General features: G+C 46.2%; 1 protein-coding gene across 1 annotated transcript; it reads right to left on the reverse strand.

Annotated features, from left to right (window-relative positions):
• Positions 1–1,818: 1,818 nt before the first annotated feature.
• Positions 1,819–22,593, reverse strand: egf (epidermal growth factor). The gene is made up of 16 exons (XM_030369274.1): positions 21,384–22,593; positions 19,624–19,865; positions 18,955–19,163; positions 18,518–18,745; positions 18,189–18,391; positions 17,861–17,971; positions 11,550–11,672; positions 11,024–11,146; positions 10,807–10,917; positions 10,242–10,358; positions 9,769–9,891; positions 6,303–6,462; positions 5,473–5,637; positions 3,566–3,665; positions 3,087–3,123; positions 1,819–2,870 (listed from the first exon to the last, which is right to left on the reverse strand). Exons 1-16 carry the CDS (start codon positions 21,523–21,525, stop codon positions 2,731–2,733), a joined length of 2,334 nt encoding a protein of 777 aa, XP_030225134.1. The 5' UTR covers positions 21,526–22,593; the 3' UTR covers positions 1,819–2,730.
• Positions 22,594–24,081: the final 1,488 nt, after the last annotated feature.

A 24,081-nucleotide genomic window follows, 5' to 3' on the forward strand; every position in this document is an offset into this window, starting at 1 on the left:
AACACGGTTGCTAGCATCTAGCCGAAACAGGTTTACTAAAATGCTTGCTAACAGCAAGCCTTGTACAGGTCAACCAGCATGGCTGCTAACAGCTAGCCCGGAACAGGTCAACTAGCATGGCAAGACCGACCTGTACCCAACTTATTGAAAACGAGTCGTTGACATCGCTCGAGAGATGCAAACGTCATCGGACTTATACAGGCCAGTCCGGGTTGTAAGCAACGGCTTGAGGCAGTCAATACGGCGTCTGTATATCTATGACTGGCATGGCTGCTAGCAGCTAAGCCTAAACGGGTTACTGGTAATTTGCATGACTGTCGGCAGCTAGCTGTAACCGATCAACTAGCATGAGTGCTAGCAGTTTGCCTTGAAAATATGACCATGCCTGGCTGTAAGCAGCTAGCCAGAACAGGTAACTAGCATGGCAGCTAGCAGCTTTTTTCTTCCTAAGCAGCATCATGACAGCTGTTTGTGAAGCACTGACGGAAGAGGCTAACATGGAGCTCCTCCAGAGGGGGTGGCTGCCCGGTTACCAGGAAAAAAATATTAAATGATCGTGAATACAAAGAAAATACAAATGTTCTAAGTTTTATTAGGAGCTCAGTGGTCAGTTTATTCATATCTATATTATGTCTGTTGAGAGGTCCCATTTAACAGTTATTTTTTGTTCAAAAGTTATCAATGGTTGAATATTAATGAGAGGGGACGTCCCGCCCTGAATTTGCTAATAACGATATTTTCCAGAGCTGGCTGAGCAAATCTCAAACAATGCCGCCATCCATAGAGGAAAATAAAAACGGGGGGGGGCGTGTCAACCAGTGGGTGACGTCACGGACGCTTAATGGCCGCGATCCACAGTCTGAAAACCGCCGCCGTCAGTCAAACCAAAGAAAGCCAATAGGGCATCGCTTGAATTCGGATCACCATTGGTTTAACCCAGGTGACTCATCAATAAATAGGACCTATCGTTTTTAAAGTAAGTGTTCATTATGCATCCATTACTATTCGAGTTATAGTGAGAGGACATCATGATAAAGTGAGCTCCATCTGTCGTCATCTTACGACAGATGGAGCATCTTATCTTCAATTAACCTTTGTCGTCCCCTGCTGGCCGAGAGAAACACTCTCACAATAACATCTCATCGTTAATATATCTTGTTAAGAGAAAGACATGTGACAAAGCAATTGCGTATTGCATTTAAAACAACTAAAGCGATAAATAACCAAATTATGTCTTATAATATAATATCTTGGTGTAAGATAAGTCCCACTGCTTCTTATTTATCTACATATTACACTATTTACACTTTCAACTAGCATTACCATGTAGGCTATTCATTAATCTATATTTTTTAATGTTTTAAAAAGCACAGAAATCAAGCATTGAATTACCAATAACTGAGCAATGTTATTGTAAATGTAATGTTACGACTTTAAAGTTGAAAAAACTTTAAAACTGCCGCCGTTTCAAAATAAAAGCCCTCTTCATGAGGGGAATTTAAATTATACTCTTGACCCGCAATGAAGACGCTTTTGCGCAACATCCATGTCGATTATTTGAACAAATAAGTGTTGCCTCCAAACTCACAACCAGAGCCCTCCAACTATCTTACAGTTTACTTACTCAGTTTATAAACCAGATAAAAAGATATTCTACACAATTTTGTTCCTAAATTTACATTATCAAGGCACTGTATAAAAGCTGTGTTGTATTATTAATAAATTGAGTTCCTTTCAATAAAGATGGAACAAATGAAAGAGGTTAAACGCACAAATGTCAACGGGACAATTTCAATAATTGAATTAATTTCATCAGCATTTTTTCAACAGTATGATTTTATTACCAGCAACATTTACAAATATCTATAAAGTGATCAATTCATTCATTTTACTTAACCATGTTGCAGCATTGTCCCGAGATATGTTTAGCGTTTATCGTGTTATGATGTGATATCCGTTGTGATATTTCGGTTGGTAGGCCTATAACATCAGCCCTAGTGGCCGTCTTCAATAAGACACCGTCTGTACAGCGCTAGACAACAGCAGTAGAAAAATAAATATAGCATCTCCGCTCCAAGTCTAACCTTCCACCACCGGCCTACACAGGAAAAAACATAGAAGTAAAATCGGTTTAGTGGAGGAACTTCATAATAATTCTGATTTTGCTCAGAATGTTAAACTGTTTCCGTTCATGTTTTGAGATAAAATAAAGCCTGGCCACAGAACTGCGTCGGTCCAGGATACCAGCGGGATATAAACTGATCAAACAGAAACTTTTATTTATCGAAGAACAAAATCGGCAATATCACGACCACAAAGAAGATTAAATCCACTAAACTAAAACTTCTACCAACTATACAAGGAAGGGTATGGTTTGTCGTGGCGTGTGTATAAGCTAATTTACTGCACAGAGTTTCCAGTTAACCTCTGTCTGTTCTGGGCAGTAACACCACCATGCAGAACAACATGTTGGCCCAATCCCAAAGTGAGCCCTGAGGACTAAGGACTAAGGACTCACAGACTTAACTGATCTCAGGTGTTAATTAACTTAAGTGAGTGAGTGTGTGAGGCCACATGGGCTCAGATAGGTATATAAGGGATTGGGTCGGCCCTGTTTAAGCTCAGCCCTCTGTGTCCCGGCATCACTCCATGGGGCAGAGTGTGTGTCAGACACAGGCTGTGTTAGTGTATTAATATGAACCGTAGGCTGGTGACCCCTAGCATCTGGCCTCAGGGTTGGGGGGGTACAGGGGTCAAAGGGGGCACAGGGGTTGGCGGTCCAGGGTCATCCAGGAGGATGAGGTTCAGAGTCTGTGCACCTGCCCTGGTCTCCATGGCGACCGATACCACCTGGGAAGGGTCAGCATCACCTGACCAGAAAATCACATCCTTTGATCAGTATACTGGATCAATACATCCATTAGTTTAATGCTGGATCAACACATCTATCAGTCTACAGCTAGGTTCAATGCAGCCATTAGTCTATAGCGTTATCAATATATCTTTTGATTAGGACGTGTTAGGCTTTATAGGTGTTCTATGACTGCCGCTGGATAAGTACTTTCAACATATTAAACGACCAATACCTTCTCCTCCTTCTCCTCCACCCAAAATCACACAGACCTGAAAGAAAGGTCAAAGGTTAAACATCTCCAACCTAACAGTTATTTTGCATAGTATAGTGTATATCTTTACAGTACATATTATATATAGTATAGTGTATATCTTTACAGTATGATACATAGTATAGCGTATATCTCTACAGTACATATTATATATAGTATAGTGTACATCTTTACAGTCATATGATATAGTGCATATCTTTACAGTATATATGATATATAGTATAGTGTATATATTTAAAGTAAATAGTAAAAAGTATTTGACATTTCACATAAATATTTTACGCATAGTATATATATAGTATCGTATATATTATTAAATATAGTATAGTTCTTGTATACTATAGTATACATTATATGCTATTGTACAAATAATATAAGCATTTATTATATACTATACTATACTATATATATATAGTATATATTATCTATATCTTCGTTACCCGGGGCAACCCACTGGCTGCCTCAGACGAGCTGTCATCTGTCACACTGGTCTCACTCAGGTCCTCAACTGATGGCTGTTTATGAAGGAATCTTTTCCTTCTGCACAGTAACACACATGTAAACAACCCACAGGTAAACAACCAACATATACACAACACACATGTTAGCAACACAACATACACAACACACATGTAAACATGTTTCATGTGTGTGTGGCATCAACATGTTTCACTAGCTGGTCTCAGCTGTAGGAGGTGCATGTTTCACCCGTAGGAGGAGGTGCTATTCTCACCTGTAGGAGGTGCTAGTCTCACCTGTAGGAGGTGCTATTCTCACCCGTAGGAGGTGCTAGTCTCACCTGTAGAAGGAGGTGCTAGTCTCACATGTAGCAGGAGGTGCTAGTTTCATCTGTAGCAGGAGGTGCTAGTCTCACCTGTAGCAGGAGGTGCTAGTCTCACCTGTAGGAGGTGCTAGTCTCACCTGTAGGAGGTGCTAGTATAACCTGGAGGAGGTGCTAGTCTCACCTATAGGAGGAGTTGCTAGTCTCACCTGTAGGAGGTGCTAGTCTCACCTGTAGCAGGAGGTGCTAGTCTCACCTGTAGCAGGAGGTGCTAGTTTCATCCGTAGCAGGAGGTGCTAGTCTCACCTGTAGCAGGAGGTGCTAGTATAACCTGTAGGAGGTGCTAGTATAACCTGTAGGAGGTGCTAGTATAACCTGTAGGAGGTGCTAGTATAACCTGTAGGAGGTGCTAGTCTCACCTATAGGAGGTGCTAGTATAACCTGTAGGAGGTGCTAGTCTCACCTGTAGGAGGAGGTGCTAGTCTCACCTTTCGGAGGTGCTAGTCTCACCTGTAGGAGGAGGTGCTAGTCTCACCTTTCGGAGGTGCTAGTCTCACCTTTCGGAGGTGCTAGTCTCACCTGTAGGAGGAGGTGCTAGTCTCACCTGTAGGAGGTGCTAGTCTCACCTGTAGGAGGTGCTAGTCTGACCTGTAGGAGGTGCTAGTCTCACCTGTAGCAGGAGGTGCTAGTCTCACCTGTAGCAGGAGGTGCTAGTTTCATCCGTAGCAGGAGGTGCTAGTCTCACCTGTAGCAGGAGGTGCTAGTATAACCTGTAGGAGGTGCTAGTATAACCTGTAGGAGGTGCTAGTATAACCTGTAGGAGGTGCTAGTCTCACCTATAGGAGGTGCTAGTATAACCTGTAGGAGGTGCTAGTCTCACCTGTAGGAGGAGGTGCTAGTCTCACCTGTAGGAGGAGGTGCTAGTCTCACCTGTAGGAGGTGCTAGTCTCACCTGTAGGAGGAGGTGCTAGTCTCACCTGTAGGAGGTGCTAGTCTCACCTGTAGGAGGTGCTAGTCTGACCTGTAGGAGGAGCTAGTCTCACCTATAGGAGGAGGTGCTAGTCTCACCTATAGGAGGAGGTGCTAGTCTCACCTGTAGCAGGAGCTGCTAGTCTCACCTGTAGGAGGAGGTGCTAGTCTCACCTGTAGCAGGAGGTGCTAGTTTCATCTGTAGGAGGAGGTGCTAGTCTCACCTGTAGCAGGAGGTGCTAGTCTCACCTGTAGGAGGTGCTAGTCTCACCTGTAGGAGGTGCTAGTCTCACCTGTAGGAGGAGGTGCTAGTCTCACCTGTAGGAGGTGCTGGTCTCACCTGTAGGAGGTGCTAGTCTCACCCGCAGGAGGTGCTAGTCTCACCTGTAGGAGGTGCTAGTCTCACCTGTAGCAGGAGGTGCTAGTCTCACCTGTAGCAGGAGGTGCTAGTTTCATCTGTAGGAGGAGGTGTTAGTCTCACCTGTAGGAGGTGCTAGTATAACCTGTAGGAGGAGGTGCTAGTTTCACCTGTAGGAGGTGCTAGTCTCACCTGTAGGAGTAGCTATTCTCACCTGTAGCAGGAGGTGCTAGTCTCACCTGTAGCAGTAGATGGCGGTGGCGGTGATGAAGAGGAGGCTGATGAGGAGCAGCATGCAGGCAACGATAGCCACGCTCTTCCTCTTCTCCTGCTTGGCCTCCTGGAGCTCCCACCACTGGAGGTCGTTGAACTGGCAACGCTCCCCCATGTAGCCTGCTACACAGCTAGCACAGAAACATGGTAACTTAACAACAACACCCCTGTGTAGCCGCAGCACAGCTAGCACAGATACATGCTAACTTAATAACAACAACCGGTGTAGCCCGCTACACAGCTAGCACAGACACATGCTAACTGAAGGGTGGAGGTGGAGGAGAAGGTGAAGGATGAAGGGTGGAGGTGGAGGTGTGAAGGTGAAGGGTGGAGGTGTAAAGGGTGGAGGTGGAGGAGGAGGTAGAGGTGTGAAGGTGGAGGCGAAGGGTGGAGAAGGGTGGAGGTGAGGGTGGAGGTGAAGGGTGGAGGAGGTGGTGGAGGTGTGAAGGTGAAGGGTGGAGGTGAAGGTTGGAGGTGTGAAGGTGAAGGGTGGGGGTGAAGGGTGGAGGAGGTGGTGGAGGTGTGAAGGTGAAGGGTTGAGGTGAAGGGTGGAGGTGTGAAGGTGAAGGGTGGGGGTGAAGGGTGGAGGAGGTGGTGGAGGTGTGAAGGTGAAGGGTTGAGGTGAAGGGTGGAGGAGGTGGTGGAGGTGTGAAAGGTGGAGGTGGAGGAGGAGGTGGAGGTGTGAAGGTGAAGGTGAAGGTGAAGGTGAAGGTGAAGGATGAGGTGAAGGGTGGAGGTGGAGGAGGAGGCGAAGGGTGGAGGGTGGAGGTGGAGGAGGAGGTGGGGGTGGTTTTACTTGCAGGCGAAGGCCTCCATCTCGGCGAGGTATCTGCAGGTCCCCTCGTAGAGGCAGAAGGAGGCGTGGCTTGCCGGACAGCCCCCAAGCGAGTCACCGTGACGACGGGGCAGGGAGGGGGTGGGGCTAGCGGTCACCATGGAGACCGTGGTCCTGGTATCTAGGGAGGAATGGGGGGGGGGGGGGGGGGGGGGGTCAGGTGAATTACTCGTGATGTCAGGGCTTGCTAGCTGAAAGTGCTAACCCCTGACCTAGCCTGACCCAAATACTGTACCAGATACATGTTGACATGTACTTTGTACTGTACCAGATACATGTTGAGATATACTTTGTACTGTACCAGATACATGCATGTGATGTGTACTTTCTACTGTATCAGATACATGTTGATATGTACTTTGTACTGTACCAGATACATGTTGAGATATACTTTGTACTGTACCAGATACATATATGTTAATATGCACTATCTACATGTACCAGATACATGTAACACATACTTTATATTTTATCAGATTTGATGTGCACTATATACTGTACCAGATACATACATGTGATATGTGCTTTATATTGTATCAGATAGATGTTGATAGGTACTTTGTACTGTATCAGATACATGTTAATATGTACTATATACTGAATCAGACACATGTTAATATGTGCTTCATACTGTGTCAGGTACATGTTAATATCTACTATATGCTGCATCAGATACATGTTCATATGTTCTTTGTACTGTATCAGATAAATGTTAATATGTACTATTTACTGTATCAGATGCATGTTAATATGTACTTTGTACTTTATCAGATACATGTTAATATGTGCTTTGTACTGTATCAGTTACATTTTAATATGTACTATACACTGCATCAGATACATGTTATTATGTAGTATAAACTGTATCAGATACAGGTTAATATGTACTATAAACTGCATCAGATACAGGTTAATATTTTCTTTGTACTTGACAGATACATGTTAATATGTGCTTTGTACTGTATAAGATACATGTTGATAGGTACTATATACTGTACCAGATACATACATACAAAGGAAACTCTAAGTCACTGTTTTTACCTACTTAACAAAATTACCCAACCCCAGGATTCTCCTCCCCCTCACTTGTACACAACTTCCTTCTGCAACTCCATGATGTCATTTTTCATCGATTAAATTAAAAACATTCACCTGCACCTTGGATCAACCCCTCATCTCAATATCTCTGCCGACTTTCACCCTTCCACACACTCATTCTCCTCCTTCCAGCTCCCTGATATCTCAGAAATCACTGAACTCATTCGGAAATCCAAGCCATCCGTCAACTTGACCCCCTACCCACACATCTGGTTAAGCCCTCCCTCCCCTCCCTAATTCCTCTCATTTGTGCAATCATCCACTCCTCTCTTACTACCGGAACTATCCCTACATCCTTCAAAACTGCTGCCATCACCCCAATTCTGAAAAAACCTGGTGCAGATCCCTCCAACTTCAACAACTTCTGTCCCATATCCAATCTGCCCTTCATCTCCAAAATCCTGGAAAAGACAGTTGCCTCCCAACTCCATTTTCTCCTATCCGACAATTACCTTTATGAACAGTTCCAGACCGGATTCCGCCCACTCCATAGCACTGAAACAGCACTCATCAAAATCACCAACGTCCTCCTTATGGCAGCTGATTCTGGACTACTCACCATCCTCATCCTCCTGGACCTGAGTGCAGCCTTTGATACCATCTGTCACACCACGCTCCTCAACAGACTATCCTCCATTGGCATGAACGACACTCCGTTTGACTGGTTCACATCTTATCTTTCCGGCCGTACTCAATTTGTCCAACTAAAGTCTTTTAAATCCATCCCCTCCCCCGTCACCTCAGGTGTTCCCCAGGGTTCTGTCCTGGGGCCCCTACTCTTCATCATTTACCTCCTTCCCCTTGGCAATATCTTCTGCAAATTTGACCTTCATTTCCACTGTTATGCTGATGACACCCAGCTCTACCTCTCTACCAAGCCCTCGTCCACTCTCCCGCCCACTTCCCTTACTGATTGCATCTCTGATATAAAAACCTGGTTCACCTGCAACTTTCTCAAACTCAACAGCAATAAAACAGAAGTTCTCCTCATCAGCACCAAATCAACCCAGATAAAACCTGACAGCTTTTCCATCACTATCGATAACACCTCAGTTTCACCCTCCCCTCAGGTTAAGAGTCTGGTTGTCATCCTCAACGGCACACTATCATTCCAAGCAAACATCAATAACATCACTAGATCTGCCTATTACCATCTACACAACATCAACCGCCTCCGCCCATCCCTCACACCCCATAGCACAGCCATCCTTGTTCACACCCTGGTCACTTCCCGCATCGATTACTGTAACTCCCTCCTCTTTGGTATCCCCCTCAAGTCCATCCGTAAGCTTCAACTGGTCCATAACTCTGCCGCTCGCATCATCACCAGAACCCCCTCCATTAATCACATCACTCCTGTCCTTCAGCAGCTTCACTGGCTCCTGGTCAAAACCCGCATTCATTTCAAGATTCTGCTCCTCACCTTCAAGGCCCTCCACAACCTCGCCCCTCCATACATTTGTGAACTCCTGCACAACAACACAACCACCCGCACTCTCCGGTCCTCCTCTTCCATTCAACTCACTGTACCACCCGCCTGCCTGGTCACCATGGGGTCCAGGCATTCAGCCGATCTGCCCCCCACCTCTGGAACACCCTCCCACCTGACATCCGTAACTCTGACACTCTGTCCACTTTTAAGTCCCCTCTAAAAACAAATATTTTTAAACTGACATTTTCAATCTAATTCATTGTCTCCCACCCATTTCACCCCACTTCTGTACATTTTTTCAATGTAGCTTGTTCTTGAGTTCTTTATGATTGTTGATTTTATTTTATTTTTTTAAACACTGCCCTGTAAGGTGACCTTGAGTGCTATGAAAGGCGCACTCAAGTAAAATGTATTATTATTATTATACATGTTAATATGTACGATATACTGTACCAGATACATACATGTGATAAGTACTTTATACAGTATCAAATTTGATATGTACTTTGTACTGTATCAGATAGATGTTAATATGTGGTATATACTGCATCAGATACATGTTAATATGTGGTATATACTGTATCAGATGCATGTTAATATGTGCTATATACTGTATCAGATAGATGTTAATATGTGCTATATACTGCATCAGATACATGTTAATATGTGCTATATACTGTATCAGATACATGTTAATATGTGGTATAAGCTGTACCAGATACATGTTAATATGTGCTATATACTGTATCAGCTACATGTTAGTATGTGCTATATACTGCATCAGATACTTGTTAATATGTGCTATATACTGTATCAGATACATGTGAATATGTGCTATATACTGCATCCTCTATGACTCGTGGTGCTTAGGCTGAGGTAGGACGTGTTGATACACACCCTCACAGGTGGTCCCGTCTCCATGGTAACCCAGCCGGCACCTGCACAGGTAGCTCCCCGGGCTGTTGTGGCACTCAGCGCTGCGGTCACAGGGGGGGGTCCCCGAGGAACACTCGTCAATGTCTTGAGAACCACAGAGACACGGAGGGGGTCAGGGCAGCGGTCCACCTGAGCTAGCTAGCTCCCCATTATGGGGAGCTAGCTAGCTAGCTGTGCTATATTTATAAAAGTGACTTGACATGACTTGACTATATTGTTTGTTACGTTTGTTTTGTTAGTTCTGGTTGTCCTTACTTTAGCGTATACTTTAGCATCTATTTCTGTTTTACTAGCACTACTTTGTAATTTTATTGTCTTGTATTGTTTTCCTGGGTCTTCCACTGCTGCTGAGCTGCTGTAACGACAGGGTGTATAGAATAATAAGAGAGAGTCGCTTCTAAACATCCCAACATGAGATGAACGGACGAACACACCAACACACAGCCTCCCGTCGCCTTGGAAACCGTGGACACAGCGGCACGCCAGGCGCCCCTCCTCCTGTGCACAGCGAGCGTGCACGTGGCAGCCTGGAGACCCGCAGCCCTCCTGGTCTGAAAGGAAAGGAGCGACAGGTCAAGCGCTCAGTCACACAGTGAGAGGATGTGGTGCCTTCTGGTGGCTGAGCTCAGTAGTGCAGTCATAAAACAATTGACGACCGCTTGTTAATGACGAGTAGAATACCGAGTCTTCATGAAAAGTGTTTAGAAGAGTGCGTTACGGAAGTGTTATTATGAAGAGTGATGATGAAGAGTGTGATTATGAAGACTGTTGATGAAGAGTGTGATGAAGAGTGTGATAATGAAGAGTGTGGATGAAGAGTGTGATGAAGAGTGATGATGACCTGATGAAGAGTGTGATGATGAGTGTTGATGAAGAGTGTTGATGAAGAGTGTGATGAAGAGTGATGATGAAGAGTGTGATAATGAAGAGTGTTGATGAAGACTGATGAAGAGTGTGATGATCTGATGAAGAGAGTGATGACCTGATGAAGAGTGTTACCTGCCACCATCTTCTCAGTGAAGGTCTTCTCCTGGTCCTCCTCTTCCTCAGCAGAGAGCGGACCTTCATCGTTCAGAGTCGTGTTTTTACCGGGAAACTGATCTGAAGAATCTAAACAGGAAGAGAGGAAGATACGGTCGTTGTGATGCACACACACACACACACGCACACACACACACAGGCACGCACACACAAACACACACAGGCAGACACGTACCAGTACATTGTCGTCCGTTGTCCATCAGAACTGAGCCCTCAGGACAGACACACATCGGCCCCGCCTCCGTATCCAGGCAACCCAGACCACACCCCCTTAGCTCCCCAACACACATCCTCACCTCTGAGGAAACACAACACAACATATACAACATATATAATATTCATACTTATATCAGCTATACTAAAGGGTGGGGTAGGGTGGGGTAGGGCAGTAGGGCAGGGTAGTAGGATAGGATGGGTTAGTGTAGGGTAGGGTAGGACACAGACAGACAGACAGACAGGGTAGGGTAGGGTAGGGTAGGAAAGTAGGGTAAGGTAGGGGAGGTAAGTAGGGTAGGGTAGTAGGGTAGGGTAGAGTAGGGTAGTAGGGTAGGGTAAGGTAGGGTAGGGTAGTAGGGTAGAGCAGGGCAGGGTGGAAGGGTAGGGTAGTATGGTAGGGTAGTATAGTAGGGTAGGGTAAGGTATGGTAGGGTAGTAGGGTAGAATAGTAGGGTAGGGTAAGGTAGGGCATGGTAGGGCTGTACCGTGGCAGGACTTGCGGTCCGCCAGGAGGGCGTATCCCTCAGGACAGGAGCAGGCGTAGGAACCGGGCAGGTTCTCACAGCCCAGCGAGCAGCCGTGGTTCCACAGAGCACACTCGTTAACATCTGGAGAGAACACTCGTTAACATCTGGAGACACAACACTGGTTAACATCTGGAGAGAACACTGGTTAACATCTCGAGGGAACACACGTTAACATCTGGAGAGTACACTTGTTAACAACTGGAGACACAACACTGGTTATCATCTGGTAAGAACACTGGTCAACATCTGGTGAGAACACTCGTTAACATCTGGAGACACAACACTGGTTAATATCTGGAAAGAACACTGGTTAACATCTGGAGAGAACACTCGTTAACATCTGGAGACACAACACTGGTTAACATCTGGAAATAACACTTGTTAACATCTGGCGACACAACACTTGTTTACATCTGGATACACAACCCAGTCGCCAAGAAAAAACGTATACGGTGTATGTTTCCATGAACACTGGATACGTAGCATTTCAACGTAAAAAATAGCGTGTTATACTTACAGTATCCACGTGTGCCGCTGTGGAGGCGGGTTTCGGGGTTTGGGTTTCACGGCTTTCACGGCAAATTGTGGACACGATTGTTTAGGGGGGGGGGGGGAGACTGTTGTTGACCGGGGAGGGGGGGGGGGGGAGACACGTTTGTTGAGGGGGGGGGGGGGACACACGATTGTAGGGGGGGGGGGGGGGGCGGACACGTTAGTTGAAGGGGGGGGGGGGGGACACGTTTGTTGAGGGGGGGGAGACACGTTTGTAGGGGGGGGGCACGCTGGACAACGAGAGTTGGTTTTTATTGAACGCTCGACAACGAGAGTTGGTTTTTATTGAACGAGACTTCAACACGGAACAGCTGCACGAAACGATGGTCACGTCACTCTCGGTGACGGTGTCGACAATAATGAACACACGAACAATGTTAATAGAACAACAAACAACCACATAACATCCCGAACCCATTAACCCCACTTAATCCTAACAACAAAACAAGTTAACAAAAGCCCCATTTGTCAACTGAGAACCCCAATTCCCAGAATCCCCCGCGGCTCCGGAACACGGCGTAGCTTATATTAATCTTTATTTTCTGAATGGGAAATGCAATATTTTAGGACAGATACACCATTAAACGCGTTTCTAATGACATTTCTAGCGAGAAATGTACATTTTCCTTACATAATCTTCAGTCAGTGAATGTGTATGATCTTTATTAATCTTTATTATCTGAATGGGAAATGCAATATTTTAGGACCGATTCACCGTTAAACGTGTTTCTAATAACATTTCTAACGAGAAATATACTTTTTACTTGCATAATCTTCAGTCAGTGATTGTGTCTGATCTTTAGTTTTATAGTTATTAGGATTTGATCGGCTCGCTCGCATGTTTCAACGACGTCAGGTTGCTTTCGCTAAACTAGCAGCTCACGTGCTTCCTGCGTTTGTGTTATTAAACTGTTACTTTATGTAACTTTTAATGATATCATCTTGTTAGAAACACGTATATCTGAGAGCCAACCCAGTCGCCAAAAGCATACCTACGTTGACAGTGTACGTTTCGTGAACACTGGATTACGTCGCATTTCAACATAAAATAGCGTGTTATACACACACACACACGCACGCAAACGCACAGACACACACACACAAGCACACACAAGCACACACACGCACGCACAGACACACACACACACACACACACACACACACACACACACACACACACACACACACACACACACATGCACACGGTGCATTTCGCTGCTAAAACAACAACAAAAAAATATTCCCTCAAATATTATTACTTTCAAAACGTTGGCCAAAATGGCCAATAATATCATTTTTTATTTGGGATGCTTCTAGGACATTTTGGGTGGATTTTGAACGGTATGTGGGGGGCACGTTTTTTGCAGGACCTGGCAACCCTGGATCCACCCCGGCGTGGTGCCGTCTCCTTTTGACCTTTTGACCCCAGACTTCTGGGGGAATAGCGTAATCAATTCATTAGTCAATCAGAAGCATGTAAATATCTTCCCGGTGGCGTAAGAGGACGAACAAGGTGTCCTTCAACATCTACGCTTCCAGGCGATTGCAACGGTGCCACACATGAGCATATTCGAACATGTTTAATGGTAGTAATTAGCTGTCGAAATTGGAGGCCTTAATCAATACTGAGCAGCTATTGATTTGCTTCCCGATAAAGATTTGTCACAAATGACATGTTATTTAGCATCTACACGTTGAGCTGAGTCCAATGACACCAAGAACGACACTCTAGCTAATGGTAACATGTATTTTACATGGTACACCTAGGTCTAGGACATGATCTCGGTGTAGCAAGAGGCCGAGCTTGATCTCATTGGACTCAGCTTAACGTGTAGATGCTAATTAACATGTAATTTGTCAAAAATCTCCATCGGGAAGCAAATCTATAGCTGGTCATTATTGATAAAGGCCTCCAAAATCGACAGCTAATTACTACCCCGAAACATATTCAAATATGATCATGTGTGGCACTGTTGCAATCGTCCTGAAACGTAGATGTTAAACGACACCTTGTTTGCTCTGTTGCACCACCGGGAAGATATTTTCATACTTCTAATGGATTGATTCATATTTTAAGGTTCTCGGAGTGAGACTTTAAGTGGCTGCAGCAGAAGTGTTGAGACGAAAGATGATATCAAGAGATTTATAGAATATTCCCATTCACATTATGATTCTTCGTCGTAACATCCGACCAAACATCCTTTACATTCACAGAGCGAAGATTATGAAAGTCCAGGCTCAGCAAGTGCTCCATCTCGTTGCACCTGCACCCAGCGGCTCGCTTGCAAGATTTTGGCCTGAAGTTCTTCCCAGACCTATACCCTAACAGTCCAATATGCATATCTGAGAATCAGGCCTCTCTTCAATAATGACAAAATGTAATGAGAGAAATACAGATTCACTTTTTGTTATCTCATAAGCGGCGTGGTGCCGGCTCCTTTTGACCTTTTGACCCCAGACTTCAAAGACGTGGCCACAGGCCAGCGGTGTCTACACACATTAAGCCACAAATGTACACCTCCATCCCGCAAAAAATGGGGCCTAGAAACTAACCTCTGTCTTATGTACATTGACTGTACTGTTGGAGGCCACGCCCCTTTTCCAGCCTTATCGAGATAGCTAGGGATGCTAAAATGTTGACACACATTTCCCGGGGCCCCGAGAACGACATATGCAAGATTTGTAGTTCTAGCCCATAGAGAAAAAAAGTTTTCCCAAATGGACTGTCATTTGGACAAAGCCCCTTCAGAAGTGTTGCCTGCGAGACCTAATGGTTCAGAATGTGGTGGAAAAAAAGTTTTTGAGATAGGAAGGTCCTGCCGCCCTGAAATTTGAATACCATATTCTAGGGCCTTACTGGGACCCCCGCACCGAAACTTGGCCCGGTCGGACCCCGAGTGCAGGAAGGGGGGGCCTGGACTTTCATAATCTTCGCTCTGTGAATGTAAAGGATGTTTGGTCGGATGTTACGACAAAGAATCATAATGTGAATGGGAATATTCTATAAATCTCTTGATATCATCTTTCGTCTCAACACTTCTGCTGCAGCCACTTAAAGTCTCACTCCGAGAACCTTAAAATATGAATCAATCCATTAGAAGTATGAAAATATCTTCCCGGTGGTGCAACAGAGCAAACAAGGTGTCCTTTGACATCTACGTTTCGAGACGATTGCAACAGTGCCACACATGATCATATTTGAATATGTTTCGGGGTAGTAATTAGCTGTCGATTTTGGAGGCCTTTATCAATAATGACCAGCTATAGATTTGCTTCCCGATGAAGATTTTTGACAAATTACATGTTAATTAGCATCTACACGTTAAGCGTGTAGATGCTAGTGTCCAATGAGATCAAGCTCAGCCTCTTGCTACACCGAGATCATGTCCTAGACCTAGGTGTACCATGTAAAATACATGTTACCATTAGCTAGAGTGTCGTTCTTGGTGTCATTGGACTCAGCTCAACGTGTAGATGCTAAATAACATGTCATTTGTGACAAATCTTTATCGGGAAGCAATTCAATAGCTGCTCACTATTGATTAAGGCCTCCAATTTCGACAGCTAATTACTACCATTAAACATGTTCGAATATGCTCATGTGTGGCACCGTTGCAATCGCCTGGAAGCGTAGATGTTGAAGGACACCTTGTTCATCCTCTTACGCCACCGGGAAGATATTTACATGCTTCTGATTGACTAATGAATTGATTCAGCTATTCCACCAGAAGTCTGGGGTCAAAAGGTCAAAAGGAGACGGCACCACGCCGGGGTGGATCCAGATCTCGGGCAACAGCGCAGGGTTGCCAGGTCCTGCAAAAAACGTGCCCCCCACATACCGTTCAAAATCCACCCAAAATGTCCTAGAAGCATCCCAAATAAAAAATGATATTATTGGCCATTTTGGCCAACGTTTTGAAAGCAATAATATTTGAGGGAATATTTTTTTGTTGTTGTTTTAGCAGCGAAATGCACCGTGTGCGTGTGTGCGTGTGTGTGTGTGTGTGTGTGTGTGTGTGTGTGTGTGTGTGTGTGTGTGTGTGTGTGTGTGTGTGTGTCTGTGCGTGCGTGTGTGTGCTTGTGTGTGCTTGTGTGTGTGTGTCTGTGCGTTTGCGTGCGTGTGTGTGTGTGTATAACACGCTATTTTATGTTGAAATGCGACGTAATCCAGTGTTCACGAAACGTACACTGTCAACGTAGGTATGCTTTTGGCGACTGGGTTGGCTCTCAGATATACGTGTTTCTAACAAGATGATATCATTAAAAGTTACATAAAGTAACAGTTTAATAACACAAACGCAGGAAGCACGTGAGCTGCTAGTTTAGCGAAAGCAACCTGACGTCGTTGAAACATGCGAGCGAGCCGATCAAATCCTAATAACTATAAAACTAAAGATCAGACACAATCACTGACTGAAGATTATGCAAGTAAAAAGTATATTTCTCGCTAGAAATGTTATTAGAAACACGTTTAACGGTGAATCGGTCCTAAAATATTGCATTTCCCATTCAGATAATAAAGATTAATAAAGATCATACACATTCACTGACTGAAGATTATGTAAGGAAAATGTACATTTCTCGCTAGAAATGTCATTAGAAACGCGTTTAATTGTGTATCTGTCCTAAAATATTGCATTTCCCATTCAGATAATAAAGATTAATATAAGCTACGCCGTGTTCCGGAGCCGCGGGGGATTCTGGGAATTGGGGTTCTCAGTTGACAAATGGGGCTTTTGTTAACTTGTTTTGTTGTTAGGATTAAGTGGGGTTAATGGGTTCGGGATGTTATGTGGTTGTGTGTTGTTCTATTAACATTGTTCGTGTGTTCATTATTGTCGACACCGTCACCGAGAGTGACGTGACCATCGTTTCGTGCAGCTGTTCCGTGTTGAAGTCTCGTTCAATAAAAACCAACTCTCGTTGTCGAGCGTTCAATAAAAACCAACTCTCGTTGTCGAGCGTGCCCCCCCCCTACAAACGTGTCTCCCCCCCCCTCAACAAACGTGTCCGTCCCCCCCCCACCCCTACAATCGTGTGTCCCCCCCCCCCCCCCCCCCCCTCAACGAACGTGTCTCCCCCCCCTCCCCGGTCCACAACAGTCTCCCCCCCCCCCCCCCTAAACAATCGTGTCCACAATTTGCCGCGAAAGCCGTGAAACCCAAACCCCGAAACCCGCCTCCACAGCGGCACACGTGGATACTGTAGGTATAACACGCTATTTTTTACGTTGAAATGCTACGTATCCAGTGTTCATGGAAACGTACACCGTATACGTTTTTTCTTGGCGACTGGGTTGGGATACACAACACGCATTAACATCTGGAGACAACAACACTCGTTAATAGTTGCTATTTCTTTGCTTCATCTGGAGAGATATCCAGATGTTAACGAGTGTTGTTCTCTCTAGATGTTAACGAGTGTTGTTCTCTCCAGATGTTAACGAGTGTTGTTCTCTCCAGATGTTAATGAGTGTTTCTCTCTGCAGATGTTAAAAATTGTTGTTCTCTCGTTAACATTTGGAGAGAACAACACTAGGTAACATCTCAAAAACACTGATTATATCTGCAGAACACTGGTAAACATCTACACAATACTGGTTAACATCTACACAGCACTGGTTAACATCTACACAACACGGGTTATAACTAGACAACACTGGTTATAACTACACAGCACTCGTTAACAGTCCCGTTGTTACTTGGTATCCAACCCACCTTCGCAGTAGTTTCCATGGTAACTGAGAGTGAAGCCCTCGCCGCACTGGCAAACTCCCGGTTGAGAACTGGAGCAAACGTCCACACACTCACCGATCCGGTCGTCACAGCCTGCACGCAGAGAACCAGGATCAACCACCTCTCCAGCCTTCACCCTCAATCACCAATCATCTGTCAACATCCATCACCCATCACCTGTCACCCTTCAACCATCACCCATCACCCTCCACCCCCGCATTACTCCGAAGTACCCCCAGGGGTACGCGGAACCCCATTTGAGAACCACTGCTCTAGGGAGAGGCTGAAGCCTCATTGAGCTGAAACTGACCTGGTGTCAGCGGCATGCCGCCTCCTATAGGCTGGTTTAGGGGGTGCACCACCCTCAGGCCCACAGGGGCTCTGCTCATTGGCTGGAGGTTCACGTCCGTAAGCGGGACACCGGAGTACTTGTTGATGCGTTGGATGGAATGAGAGGCGGAGTCGCTGTAGAAGACCTCGTCGAGGAACACCGACAGACAGACTGACGAAGACCTGAGGACAGACAGACACCAGAATGTCTCAGAGGGCTCCGGACCAGGTCCCAGAGGGCCCAGGTCCTGGTCTCAGAGGGCCAAGGTCTGGTTTGGATCCTCTCCTGGGCCCTGATTGGCTGCTGACCTGAGGGGCGGGTTCATGATGGTGACGTTCTCCCCGTCATAGTCGCAGGAGCAGATGGCGCCCTGGAGGTTGGAGCCGAACCGCGCCCAGAAGAGTCTCCGGTCCGCCAGGTCCAGGGTCAGCGCCGTCAGCTGCCCCCGCACCGCGAGCAAGGCAGCAGGGGTCCGACCGGACAGGTCCGCCCTCTGGATGCTGGAGACGGGACCTCCAGACAGCCAGAACAAGACCCTGGAAGACAGTTCTACTGGACCTTAGTTCTACTGGGTTCTAATGGACTTTAGTTCTACTGGACCTTAGTTCTGCTGGACCTTAGTTCTACTGGAGCTTAGGGTCAGAAGTCAGAGGTCAGTGGTGGGGAGGGTACCTCCATCTGGGGTCAGAGGATGCAGGTCAGAGGTTACAGGTCAGAGGTCGGAGGTCAGAGGTGGGGAGGGTACCTCTGTCTTGGGTCCAGCACCAGGCAGCAGGGCCGCTCCAGACCTGAGACCACCATCTCCTGGTTCCCCCCCGTGAGGCTGACGCTCCTGATGTCTCCTGTCGCCTCATTGGTCGGGGCGTCTCTATGCTCCTCATTGGTCCAGTACACTCGGTCCTCAAGCCAATCCACAGCCAGCCCAGAGACCCCCCGCTGGCTGGAGACCAGCTTCTGGAGAGCAGAACCCGAAACATCCAATGATACGTCACAGCCCAGTGACTCAGAGCCAGATTGAAGCTCAGTCCATCTCTCTGCCTCGGATCAACATCTGACACACTTTAGGAGAGATGGTGGATACATAGAAATACATTTATGTTGAGATATTAGATACAATAGAAACACATTTATGTTGAGATATTAGATACAATAGAAACACATTAATGACGAGATATTAGATATAATAAACACATTTATTTCGAGATATTAGATACAATAGAAATACATTTATGTCGAGATATTAGATATAATAGAAATACATTTTAGTTGAGATATAAGATATAACAGAAAGATGTTTTAGAAACACTGAATGATGCGTCATTCAGCTGAACCTGTCTGTGAGCATGACGATGACAACATAGTAATACCATATAATATATAATAATAATAATAATATATAATCAGTATAACGGACCTGTCTGGGGGGTCCGGAGAGTCCGGCGCGGTAGAGGACCCCCGTGCTGCGCTCCGCCCAGAACAGGCTGCGCTGGGTGTAGTGGTAGTCCAGCAGAACCCCCAAACCGGGACCGGTCCCCCCCCGGCCTCCATCCGACACCACCCGGCCCACCCCCGACACCACCCGGCGGTGGTTCCCTCCGTCCAGATCCATCCGGTGGAGCGCCTCGCCGTGGAGGAACATAACGTAGGGGTCTGGACCTTCAACACACAAGAGTACACCTTCAGCTAAACCGTCAGCTACACCTTCAGCTACACCGTCAGCTCCACCGTCAGCTCCACCATCAGCTACACCTTCAGCTACAACTTCAGCTACACCGTCAGCTTTACCTTCAGCTACACCGTCAGCTACACCGTCAGCTATTACCTCCAGCTGGAGGTTACACCTACAGCTGCACCTTCAGCTAGAGGTTACACCTTCAGCTAGAGGTTACACCTCCAACTAGAGGTTACACCTTCAGCTATACCTTCAGCGAGAGGTTACACCTTCAGCTAGAGGTTACACCTTCAGCTAGATGTTACACCTTCAGCTGGAACTACACTTTCAGCTAGAGGTTACACCATCAGCTGTATGTTCTGTCTGGCGCGGCTTTATGCCTGCTGCTCTATTCAGGCTGTAACTGAGGTTCAACATCTGAGGTTGGCCTGTCCCTCATGATTTCATGATGGTTAAGGAGGTAAGGTTCTATCATCTGATTGGACGGTTCACGTTGCACTAACATCCATAAGGTTCTGGGTCTGATTCCCAAGGATGAGCTCAACCCCACCCTGAAAGCCTTGCCCTTCTGTCTTGAAGCTCAGGAGCCAGCACCAGCTCTGGGGACGTGTGGACGCCTGATGGGACAGACAGCAGACGGCCGGCCGACGTGGAGGAGATGAGATGCTTCTCCTCGTCCCTCAGAGTGTTCCCAGGCTAATGGGCTGCTGACCTGAAGGGAGCTCTGTCCGAGCGTCATGTGAAACCAGGGACACAGCGCTCGCTCTCTCAGGAATGAGACGACAATGCAGACCTTCAGGGGACAATGAGGCTCCCAGCCTGAGCAGTGAATCACCCCCAGACCAGTGGGACTCCCTAAGTAACCAATGGGCGGGTCCCACTGGGAGATAGTAGGAACCAGTATGCAGAACTGATTCAGAAAGGACCATTGGTTTGGTAATGATTTAAATATTAGAGGTTAATATCGAGCACTGGAAGACTGAGTGTGAAATCTGATTCAACATCACACAGCCCTCACTTGTTCAAACTCGCACACAACGTCTAACTGATCACTGTTTTGATTGTTTTTGTTTTATTTATTTCTTATTGCTTATGTTTATTTATTTATTTATTTTTTCCACAATGTCTTGCTTTTTAAAAAATGTATGATGGCTATATGCTCTGTAAGGTGACCTTGGGTGTCTTGAAAGGCGCCTCTAAATTAAATGTATTATTATTATTATTAAAGGGGAACCCATTGATACAGGTTGGAGTAAAGATCACAGCATTGGTCTGAGAGTTCTCAGGAGGAAGGGGAGGGGTTACCCCCTGATAGCCCGTTACCATGCTGTCGCTAAGCTAATCGCTAAGCTTGTCGCCTCGCAAGGTGCGACGCATAGCATGGCTCTTGATGTTGAAGAGCATAGGTGATTGGATCCCATATACATAACAAATCACGTGAAAATATAATAAGTTCTCTAGCATAACTCATAAATAATAAAAAGCTGAATGTGACGTCTCACCTGGACAGCTGTGGTTCCACGCCACCCCTGGACCTGTCCGCTCCCAGCATGCACTGCTCTGCCCAGAGGCGGCAAGGCCTTGAACCAGCAACCAGACCATCCCAAACGCCGCTGCCGCCGCCGTTGCCGTAGCAACTACCATACTCCCGAGGGGGTGTCACGGCAGGGGGGGGGGGGGGGGGGGGGGCGTTCACCGCCTCCTGCGGTGCATGCCCCGCCGCACCCGAGTCCTGACGGCTGGGAAACGGTGAAGGGTTGCCGGTTCGATTCCTGACTCCTCCGGGTCTGGAGGTTCTCTTAGGTGTTGATCGAGGCAGGCCTAGCTGCCTCCGAGGAGAGGCAGGGCGGGCATGGAGCTCACCACGGGGGAGGGGGGGGCAGGGACCCTCATCGTCGCCCCAGAACCTGTCCGGTCTGTCGGGCGCCGGCCTCACGATGGAGAAGGTCCTCGAGGACCCGGACCCTACTGACACCTTCTAGCCCACCACTCGGGGATCCCTGCACCCAGCCTGGTGGTTGTGGTCCCAGCCTGGTCCAAGTCTTGTTGAACTGGTCCCAGCCTGGTGGATGTGGTCCCAGTCCGGTCCAAGTCTTGTTGAACTGGTCCCAGCCTGGTGGATGTGGTCCCAGTCTGGTCCAAGTCTTGTTCAACTGGTCCCAGCCTGGTGGATGTTGTCCCAGTCTGGTTCAAGCCTTGTTGGACTGTTCCCAGCCTAGCTAACCCTAGTCCAAGTCTGGTTGAACTGGTCCCAGCCTAGTTTAACTTGTCCAGTCTGGTTGTCCTGGTTCCTCTGGTCCCAGTCTGGTAGTAGTGGTCCCAGTCTGGTCTTTCTGCTCCCAGTCTTGTTGTCCTGCTCCCAGTCCTCCCCACGGTCCTCAGCACAGTTTAGGAGCAGAGTATGAAATTCCTGACACTGCTGTGATGAATGTGACACGTTAGAGAGCAGAGAGGAGAGCTCACCTAGAGGAGCAGGGGCGGAGGAGAGGAGAGGAGGGAGGGGGAGAGGCTGGTTAGGAGGTGCAGAGAGGAGGAGAGGTCTTTAGGAGGAGGAGAGCGGGGGAGGTCTTCAGGAGGTGCAGCGAGGAGGAGAGTAGAGGTCTTATCAGGAGAATGAGGAGACTGAAGCAGGACCTGGAAAGATCGACTATATGTCTGGACAAGAAGAACACCCCTCTGTATAGGGCCAGTGTCTGAGAGAGAGAGAGAGAGAGAGAGAGAGAGAGAGAGAGAGAGAGAGAGAGAGAGAGAGAGAGAGAGAGAGAGAGAGAGAGAGAATTAAAGTGTTTAGTGTATAATAGTGTTTTAGTGGGTGTATATTAATGTCTGTTATTGTATAATGTTGTACTTTATTTCATGTAATTTAAAGTGTGTATTAGTGTCCATTATTGTGTTTATTAGCAGTTTTGCGTGTATTAGTGTATATTAACATATCTTGATGTCTACATTAGTAGTAGTGTGTATTAATGAACATTTGTGAGGAATAGTGGGAATTTATTTGTCTTGGTGTGTATACTAGTAGTGTTGTTTGTATTAGTGAATATTAGTGGATATTTATGTGTCTTGTGTATATTAGTAGTATTGCGTGTTTTGCGAATATTTGTGTGTATTTATGTATCTGGGTGTGTTTATTATAAGTATAGTGTGTATTAATGGTTATTAATGTGTCTCAGTGTGTCTATTAGTAGTATTGCGTGTATTAGTGTGCATTAATGTATCTTGGTGTGTATATTAGTATTATATTGTGCATTAGTGTATAAATGTGTCTTGGTGTGCATAGTACTACTGTTGCGTCCATGAGTCTGTATTAATGTGCGTACATTATGTCTATACATAATAGTTTTCCTCCAGCGTGACTCATGTCCAGGTGATGCGTGAGGAATTGTTTCCCAGGGAACAGCAGCTAGCAGCGGTTAGCATGCCGTCTACGGCCATGACTGGGGTATTGTTCTGCGCAGTCAGCCGCTAATCTGATAGCTGTTGTCTAGCGTCACGGCGTTAGCCCGGCTGACCTCTTCACCCTGCAGCCAGACAAAGGGCCTCACTGAAGACACGCCGGGACCACCGCTGGGGTCGCCATGACCACCGGGCAGCGGTGGGAGGTGTGCCTGGTAACGGCGCCGCCCGCATGTAATGGCCGTGGGCATTCAGCCAACGAGTGTTGATACATCGCTTCCTGTTGAAAACTGCTAAAAAAACGCTGGAAAACGGAGACAAAGGAACAAAGAAAGTCGAGAACGAAGAGAGACGCAGGACGGAGCGGGTCGGTTAGTTTGGTAGAACGGGGTTTAACTTGGTTTAATATAGTTAAAGGTTGATACACCAGCAGATGACCAGGGTCAACAGTATAACTGCTAAACTGGTAACCTTATTGTGGAATGAAATGTGTAATGAATATAACAATATAATAATAATAATAATAATTATGAATGAAATACGCATTTAATAAAATGTAACAAAGACAAATTTATTAAAAAGAATGGTACATGTGTCACTGATACATGGAGATACCTTGTGTACACTCAACACACAATGGCAAAACATTTCAATATTCTACGTGGTACGTTGACAATAATCAATTATTTTAGGATAAGGCATCAATTTAAAGCAGAAACACGAATTTGCCGTTACAACGACTGACAGGAAACCACCTTAGAAACATAACGTCCCTGTAACATTTGGTGAGAACAACCTTAACAT

This window comes from Gadus morhua, chromosome 10, assembly GCF_902167405.1.
Source record: "Gadus morhua chromosome 10, gadMor3.0, whole genome shotgun sequence".
In the NCBI taxonomy this organism is placed as follows: domain Eukaryota; kingdom Metazoa; phylum Chordata; class Actinopteri; order Gadiformes; family Gadidae; genus Gadus; species Gadus morhua.

Coding starts and splice junctions, on each gene's coding strand:
- egf (XM_030369274.1), bottom strand. CDS start 21,525: ATGGTAGTTGCTACGGCAACGGCGGCGGCAGCGGCGTTTGGGATGGTC. Junction 19,866..21,383: donor GTGGAACCACAGCTGTCCAG/GTGAGACGTCAC, acceptor TGTGTGTTGAAG/GTCCAGACCCCTACGTTATG. Junction 2,871..3,086: donor TGGAGGAGAAGGAGGAGAAG/GTATTGGTCGTT, acceptor TTTTCTGGTCAG/GTGATGCTGACCCTTCCCAG.